Consider the following 9,279-nt stretch of genomic DNA (forward strand, 5'->3'; position numbering starts at 1 on the left):
TGAACAACCCCAGTCTCTTCCTAAATTGTCCTCTGCATCCTCTGTTTATTTATTTATGACTGCACTGGGTCTTCGTTGTCGCACACAGCCTTTCTCCAGTTGTGCCAAGTGGGGGCTATTCTCTAGTTATGGTGCATTCACTGCGGTGCACTCACTGCGGTGGCTTCTCTTGTTGTGGATCATGGGCTCTAGGGCAGGCAGGCTTCAGTAGTTGCAGTTCATAGGGCTTAGTTGCCTTGCAGCATGTGGAATCTTCCCAGACCAGGGATTGAACCTGTGTCCCCTGCATTGGCAGGCAGGTTCTTTACCACTGGACCATCGGAGAAGTCCCTCTGCATCCTCTATCCCTCTCGAACATAGTATTCTCTACACTGCTGTTAGGGTGATCTATGTAAAATGCAAACCTAATGCCATTCTCCTTCCATGGAATATCCCGTAAAATAAAGACAGAGACTGCCTTATGAGTTCATCTGAGGCCACCATCCACTCTCTTTCTATCTTCTGTACTTTTTCAGTTCCTCTTCTAGCAAATTCTGACCTAACTTTTAAATCTCTGCTTTGGCTGGACTTTCCTGACTTCACATTGCCCTCCATTTCGTCTTTGGTATGAACCATGATATTGCAGAGTCTTCAGAGCCTAGCCTAGTGCCTGGCACATAATAAATTCTTAAATTGAATTTTACAGAGGCCTGGAAATTTCAGCCTGGGTAACAGCATTATGTATGATTATTCTAACTGTACAGTTGTTAAGAAGAACAGAGCTTCTTTGACATTTATTTCTGTATCTTTGTTTCTGTGTAGGTGAAGATGGTGGAACATGGTTTCTTGATCTTAAAAGCAAGGGTGGTAATGTTGGATATGGAGAGCCTTCTGATCAGGCAGATGTGGTAATGAGTATGTCTACTGATGATTTTGTAAAAATGTTTTCAGGTAAGTTTTTAAATTTTACCAGTTGACTGATTGCTCAAGAAAAATTTTGTTCTAACATTTTGCTTTCAGTTCAGTCACTCAGTCATGTCCAACTCTTTGCAACCCCACGGACTGCAGCATGCCAGGCTTCCCTGTCCATCGCCAACTCCCAGAGCTTGCTCAAACTCATGTCCATCAAGTTGGTGATGCCATCCAACCATCTCATCCTCTGTTGTCCCCTTCTCCTCTTGCCTTCAATCTTTCCAAGCATCAGGGGCTTTTCTAATGAGTCAGTTCTTCACATCAGGTGGCCAAAGCATTGGAGTTTCAGCTTCAGCATCAGTCCTTCCAAAGAATATTCAGCACTGCTTTCCTTTTTGATTGACTGGTTTGATCTCTTTGTAGTCCAAGGGACTCTCTCTTGAGAGTCTACTCCAACACCACAGTTCAAAAGCATCGATTCTTTGGTGCTCAGCTTTCTTTTATAGTCCAACTCTCACATCCATACATGACTACTGGAAAGACCATAGCTTTGACTATACGGACCTGTGTCAGTAAAGTAATGTCTCTGCTTTTTAATATTCTGCTTTACATTTACATTTTACTTTATTCCTTTTCAAATAATCAAGACTCAAACATGTTGTAACAGTGCAGTCTTAGTGACTACTTATGTTGATTTGAAGAGTACATAGTTTTAGAACGGTGATTCTTACCCTTACCTCTACTGACCCTTCTACTTCATCCAACAATGGGGAGCAGATGTCAAAATACTCTTTTTGCATGACTGAAAAGCTAATAAGACAGTATTGGGAACTGAGAAATAAATCAGAAGAACTCCTAGGTAGACTTCATTTTTGCCAGTTGGACTAAGATATCATTTCCAATAACAGCTTGGAAACTGGAGGTGCTGAGCTTAGCTGCAGCTCATTTATAGAGAGTAAGATCATGCTTCAGTCTTGCCAGCTACTGTAATAGGAAACTGTAGCCATCTCCCATGGCCCAGTGATCCTGTTTCTGAGGAATCCATAACCAAGAGAAGCTTGTACATCATTTTCTATTCTGCCTATGTATCTTTAATTGTACTAGAAAAATGTTAGGGTAATCTTTTCTATTTTCTACTCTGCAACACAAATCCAGATGGGTAGTTAATTAACACATGTACTTACAGAGTGAAGTTGCTTGTTGTGTCCTACTCTTTGCAACCCCATGGTATGTAGCCTGCCAGGCTCCTCCATCCATGGGATTTTCCAGGCAGGAATACTGGAGTGGGTTGCCATTTCTCCAGGGGATCTTCCCGGGTTTGAACCCAGCAAGACCCAGGAATTGAACCTGGGTCTCCTGCATTGCAGGCAGTCTCTTTACCATCTGAGCCACCAGCTCAAATACTGAAGTAGTAGCACTTTAAACAAAAGTATTATAACATTTTAACCTCAAGATCCTAAAGATTCATTTGAGTTACGAATGTTATTCTTTGCTCTCTTTTAACCTTCATAAATTGAAGATCAGTCAGAATGTACTCTGTGCTTGTTTTCCATTTCTAGCCCGGGATGCTCATGACCTACATACTGTCAGAGCCAGTTTGTGTTTGATGTGTATGATGCTACCAATGATCGAGGTTTCTTCAACATCTGCCCCCTCCCCCATTTTTTAAACAGTAATGCTACATATTCATGGTACAAAAATTAGAAAATATGTTTAGGGATAAGGAAAGTAAATAAAAATATTTTTATTGTACTACTGAAGAATGACCATCAGTTGGTTTTTGGTTTAAAGTTTAAACAAAATATGTTTGGTTTAAATGCATTCTCCTTTAAGAAACCATAGCCATGTCTGTGACCTAATCTATATAGTGGATGTGTTACTAATATCAAAAATCTCTCCTTTTGGCCAGTAGAGGCCACTGTATGGTAAAGCATTATAATAGAAAGAAAATAAATTGTACAAGATTTATCTGATTAATATTTTAGGAAGAGAAATACACACACATGCACACACACACACACATGCATACATATAAAACTGTGCTTACTAGCAGTATTTTTCAGAACAGTTTTGTTAAAGTATAACTTACATACCATAAAAATCCACTCATTGTAAGTGTATATGATTTTTAGTAAATTTATAAGGTTGTACAACATCACTTATAATCCAGTTTGAGAACATTTCTATAACTCCCTCCAAAATTCTCTGTTTCTTTGCAGTCAGTTCCTCTTTACTGCTCAGCCAGCCCACACTGACTTGCTGTTTATAGATTTGCTGTTTCTGAACATTTCATATAAATGAAATTAAACAATATACTCTTTCATTTTCTTTTACTTCATCCATCATTTTGTAGCATGTATCAATAGTTCAGTTCCTTTTCATTGCTGAATTATATTCCATTACATGGATATACCTCATATTTATCCACTTACTGGCTGGCAGGCATTTAGATTGTCTTAAACACCTTCTCTCATAGCTCAGTTGGTAAAGAATCTGCCTGCAAGGCAGGAGACCCCAGTTCGATTCCTAGGTTGGGAAGATCCGCTGGAGAAGGGATAGGCCCCACTCCAGTATTCTTGGGCTTCCCTTGTGGTTCAGCTGGTAAAGAAGCTGCCTGTAATGTGGTCGACCTGGGTTCGATCCCTGGGTTGGGAAGATTCCCCTGGAGAAGGGAAAGGCTACCCACTCCAGTATTCTGGCCTGGAGAATTCCATGGGTCGCAAAGAGTCAGACGTGACTTTCACTTTCAAACAGTTTTTGGCTATTATGAATAATGCTGCTGTGAATATTTTCATACACATATTTGTATAGATATATTTTTTCATTTCTGTTGAGTTGACTCCTAAGAGTGGAATTGATTATTTTCTGGGTAGAGATTTCCTGGTTGAAATTCATTTTCCCTTAGGATTTTGAAGTCATTGCTCCATCTTCTAAGATTACCATGGAGGATTTGATATCATTCTTTATTCTTAATCTTTTGTATCGACTCCTCCTCTTTCTGAAAGTTTTGGAATCAAAACGGTCTCTTTCTCTGTAGTGTTCTGAAACTTCACAATGATCCTAGGTGGTCTGGTCATTTTTCATTCATCTTCCTGGATAGTTGATGGGCTCTTTGCGAATGTATCATATTATTTCTTTGATAGTTCTCAGTTTTCTCATTTCTCACATTCTGAAGGAAATATTAAATCTCTGATGTAATCACCTCACATTTAGGGCCTTCTTATTCTTTCCTTTGTATTCCTTTACATATATATACATACGTATCTGTAGATAGCTCAGTTGGTCAAGAATCTGCCTGCAATGCGATTCCTGGGTTGGGAAGATCCACTGGAGAAGGGATAGGCTACCCACTCCAGTGTTCTTGGGCTTCCCTTGTGGCTCAGCTGGTAGAGAATCCACCTGCAATGCGGTTGACCTGGGTTCCATCCCTGGGTTGGGAAGATCCCCTGGAGGTGGGAAAGGCTACCCTCTTCAGTTTTCTGGCCTGGAGAATTCCATGGACTGTATAGTCCGTGGGGTTGCAAAGAGTCGGGCATGACTGAGAGACTTTCACTTTACATATATATGTATATAGTAAGGAGAGATTTCATTTGAAAAGATTACTGTGTGTTTGGTGGGGGGGGGGGCTAGTTTGTGGAGAGAGGCTTTTTTAGTAGTGGGAGGGGGAGTGTTGCAATAAAGAGACTGACTGCTGTGACCAGAAGATTGCAAGTGTCTCCTTTCTGTTATATTTTAATATTGTTGATATATCAAAATCTTAATTTCCAAGAGTTCACTGACGTTTTCTCAGTTTCTTTCTTGTTCTTCCTGTCCCCTTCTTCCTCACTCTACCCTATTCTGTTCCCTTTCACCTGCTTCTCCCCCTTCCCTTCCTTCCTCTTTTCTCTCCTGCATTTCATCCCCTCCTCTTTTTCTCCCTTTCCAGGGTTTCTCCTCCTCCCCTACCATTTCTTCCAGCATCCAGTTCTTGATACATTGTTACAGCTTCTTTTATCAATGAGGACATGAATTTTGTTTATTTACTTCTTTTCCATTTTTCCTATGCCTGCAGTCTCTGTTTCCCCCAAATTGCTTTCATCTGTTTTTGGTTTGGGGTGATCTGTATATATATATCAAAGATATTTGTCTCCATTTGATGTCCATTCCTCTTTACAGGCAAAGCTCTGTAAAGCTGATTGGAAGCTGTGTATGCATGAGTGGGGCTGTGGACTATGGTGGGTTTTACTATAGAGTGAGAGAGCAAGGATCAGTTTTTTAGCTGAAGCCTAACAGTGAAAAGACTGGGAAGTGAAAGCAGCAAACAAAAACAAAGTTCTCTCCCTCCAGGAGCTTCTATTTATTATATGTTATTATTGGCTACAATTCTGTTTTAATGCTCACCATTTTATATTCTGGCATTTCTGTGGTTAAAATGCTGTTGAGACATACTTTGTATCCATACACTATACTTTTACTGTCATTTCTTAAAAATATTATACTCATTTATGCCATTTGAGTTTTTGAATCTAAACTTGAAATATTAAGAGTTTTAATGACCTATAAAGGTTGAAAAATTAATTAAAATAGATCGTATTTGTTTACTACAACTCATTTGAGGGCCATCTATTCTTTAGTGTTGTGTAACTAACATAAATGTTGCATCTTCAGCTTTTTGACATCTTTTGTTGTTTTTTATATTATCTCTCATAAGATACTGTTAAAATCTTAATCGAGGAGTTGGGATTCCCAAGATACTGATAAAAAAATGGTATAAAAGAAATTTCTGTGCTTCAGAGGTTTATAGAACTCAGAAATTCTTTTTTATAATGCATGTTCTTGAAGTGGTATATCCCTAAGGGCATTAATGCTGCTTTTTCCTCTCTCATTTTCTCATTTTAGGGAAACTAAAACCAACAATGGCATTCATGTCAGGAAAATTGAAGATTAAAGGAAACATGGCCCTGGCAATCAAATTGGAGAAGCTAATGAATCAGATGAACTCCAAGCTATAAGGAGAAAAGAAAATATGTTGACTGCTCAGCTCAAAAAGTAAAAGGGCTCAATAGTTAAAATTGAATGTTTCTTTTCATCCCTATTATATTACAAGGATATGCATGTTTGTTCTGGAAAAAAAACAATTTCTGTATCTATAAGATTTGAAATTGTAATTAAAACAGCTATCCAACCAAACATAAGCATCATTAAGTAGTCCCGTATCTCATATACCATCATCTTCTAGGAAAAGTATAATTAGTGATCAGTCAGGGTCAGGCAGTAACATTAATTCTTTTCATATCTTCTTCCCATGTAAAATGAGACTAGTCTTTTAAAATTTTCAGTTTAGGATTGTATACTAATGATATTTTAGGTTTATAAATTTGTTTTAAAGAAGATCTTTTATAGTGTATTTTCAGAGAAATCATATAATAGACTACTTAATAAATACTATTTGTGAAGATGAATTAAACAAAAACATATTTTCATTTTGTTAACTACCTTTCTAAATGTAAGTTACCTATAGGAAAATATTATTGATATAATTCAACTAATTGCAGTATAGATGCTATTTTAAATTATGTGAAGATATCCAAAAATAAAATAATTTCTTTCCAGAAGCATGCACTTGGTCACAATGTTTTGAAATGAGAATATTAAAATAGATGGTTATGGGCTGAATGGTGTGCCCCCTTCATATACTGAAATCCTAACCCTGAGAATCTTAGAATGTGACTGTGTTTGGAGACAGAGGCATTTAAACAAGTGATTAAGTTAAAACCAGGCTTTTAGGGTGGGTCATAATCCATTCTGACTGGTATCCTTACAAGAGGAAATTTGGACACAACACAGAAACCAAGGAGGCACAGAGGAATGACCGTGTGGGATGAGCAAGATGGCAGTCATCTACAAGCCAAGGAGAGAGGCCTCAGAAGAAACCAAACCTCCTGACACCTTGATCTCAGAGGAGTCTCCGCAAGTGAAAGAAATTTCTGTTGCTTTAGCCACCCAGTTTGTGGCATTTTGTTATTGTAGTTCTAGCAAAGTAATACAATAGTTCCTTTGTATTTCTGTTACAAACACAAGTTCCTGTGCCTGACACAGAGTGGAGGCCAAACAAACTGAAACATTGGAGTTTGGAGAAGAGAAAGGTTTATTACAGGGCCAACCAAACAAGGAGGATGGGTGGCTCATGCTCAGAAAACCCAAACTCCCCGATTATTTTCAGGGAGAAGTTTTTAACAGGCAAAATTTGGGGTGAGGGCTGCAGGGTGTGTGACTTTATTCTGATTAGTTGGTAGTGAGGTAACAGGGAGGTGTTTCAGGAATCTTGATCTCAGCCTGAAGTTAACCATCCTCCACCTGGGAGGGGGAGCCTTAGTTCCTGCAGTAAAATCAAAGGTGTTGTTATATATGTATCCCTTGAAGAAGAACCAGGACCCTGCCCCAAGGTTGCACTATTGCTTATTTTTTTAAGATTTTTTTTTTTTGATGTGGACCATTTTTAAAGTCTTTATTGAATTTTTTACAATATTGCTTCTGTTATATGTTTTAGTTTTTTGGCCTCCAGGGATGTGGGATCTTAGCACCCCAACTAGGCATCAAACCTGAACTCCCTGCATTGGAAGTTGAAGTCCTAACCACTGGAGCACCAGGCAGTATTGTTTCTTGACTACTGCGCCTCACCCCCCTTCCCTTCTCTGATTAGCAACTGTTTGAATCTGCCCTTTGTAATTCAGTAAAGGTCAAGGAGGCTGAATGAAGCCTATAGAACACAGTAAGGTTTTGTATTTGGGACAGTCACATAGGGCCGTGCTCTGTTTCATTTCTTTCTTTAAAAAAGCAAAACTTATTTTTTTTTAATGCTCTCACTTTTTGTTGTTGTCCAGTGTTCAGACTCTTAAGTCGTGACTCTTTGGGACTGTGTGCTGTGGACCGCAGCACACCAGGCTTCCCTGTCCTTCACTATCTCCCAGAGTATGCTCAAACTCATATCCATTGAGTCAATGATGCCATCCAATCATCTCATCTTCTGTTGCCCCCTTCTCCTCCTGCCCTCAATCTTTCCCAGCATCAGGGTCTTTTTCAGTGATACTTGACAGAGGGATTGAACCCACATCTCTTTATGTCTCCTGCATTGGTAGGTGGGTTTCTTTACCATTAGTGCCACCTAGGTTACAAGGGTGGGAGTCCTCATGATAAAGATTAGTGCCCTTATAAAAGAGACCCCAGAGAGTTAGCTGATCCCTTTCACCAAGTGAGGACACAACAAGTGTTTGCATTCTCTTGAATTTTACTTTAATGGAATCATACAGTATATATTCTTTTCTGTTCGATTTCTTTCAATCTGCACAATTACTTTGAGATTTATTCTTGTCATTATATATATCAATAGTTAATTCCTTCTTATTACTGCTGAGTAGTTTGTTATTATAGGAATATACCACAATTTGTTTATCCATTTACCTGTTCATAGACATTTGGGTAGTTTCCAGCTTTTAGCTATTAAAAATCAAGCTGATACGAATATTCATGTACTGAGTCCTTGTGTTCTCTTGGGTATGAAATGACTGGATCATATGGTATCTGCATATTTAACTTTCTAAGAAATTGCAGACTTTTTTCCAAATCAGTTGTACTATTTTTACATTTCATTAATAATGTATAGCATTTCATTTTTCCACATGCTCATCAACACTTGATATATTCAGTCTTTAAAATTTTAGCCATTCTAATAAGTATGTTTTGGTATCTCATTGTATTTTAACTTCCAAATCTCTAATGCAATTGAGCATCTTTGCTGTGCTTAGTTGCTCTATCATGTTGGACTCTGTGAGACCCCATGGACTGTAGCCCACCAGGCTCCTCTGCCATGGGGATTCTCTAGGCAAGAATACTGGAGTGGGTTGCCATGCCCTCCTCCAGGGGATTTTCCCAGCCCAGGGATTGAACGCAGGTCTCCCGCACTGCGGGCAGATTCTTTACCATCTGAGCCACTTTATATGTGCTTATTTGACATGTGTATATCTTCTTGATGAAGTGTCTGCTCAAATCTTTGCCCACATTATATTACATTGTTTGTTTTTATTATTGAATTTGAGGAGCTCTATATATATGTGAAGAACTGACTCATTGGAGAAGACCCTGATGCTGAGAGAAATTGAAGGCGGGAGGAGAAGGGGACAACAGAGGATGATATGGTTGGATGGCATCACCGACTTGATGGACGTGAGTTTGAGTAAGCTCTGGGAGCTGGTGATGGACAGGGAAGCCTGGCGTGCTGCAGTCTATGGGGTCGCAAAGAGTCGGACACAACTGAGCGACTGAACTGATACTCAGGATATATGTCATTTTCAGTTATTTGCGAATACTTTTTCCCTTTCAATAACTTGTTTTTTTATTCTCTTAACAGTG

General features: G+C 38.9%; 1 protein-coding gene across 3 annotated transcripts in view; it reads left to right on the top strand.

Annotated features, from left to right (window-relative positions):
* HSDL2 (hydroxysteroid dehydrogenase like 2) overlaps positions 1-8,392 on the top strand; it is a 54,093-nt gene extending 45,701 nt beyond the window's left edge. For all 3 annotated transcript variants that reach the window (XM_081526965.1, XM_081526973.1, XM_081526983.1), the window contains 2 exons: positions 802-930; positions 5,770-8,392. In XM_081526965.1, coding sequence (XP_081383091.1) covers positions 802-930; positions 5,770-5,882 — 242 coding nt within the window. In that variant the 3' untranslated portion in view covers positions 5,883-8,392. The remainder of the gene's footprint in view (positions 1-801; positions 931-5,769) is intronic.
* The last annotated feature ends 887 nt before the right edge of the window (positions 8,393-9,279 follow it).

The sequence above is a fragment of the Giraffa tippelskirchi genome, chromosome 1 (genome assembly GCF_054371585.1).
Source record: "Giraffa tippelskirchi isolate mGirTip1 chromosome 1, T2T-mGirTip1v1.2.pri, whole genome shotgun sequence".
Lineage (NCBI taxonomy): Eukaryota > Metazoa > Chordata > Mammalia > Artiodactyla > Giraffidae > Giraffa > Giraffa tippelskirchi.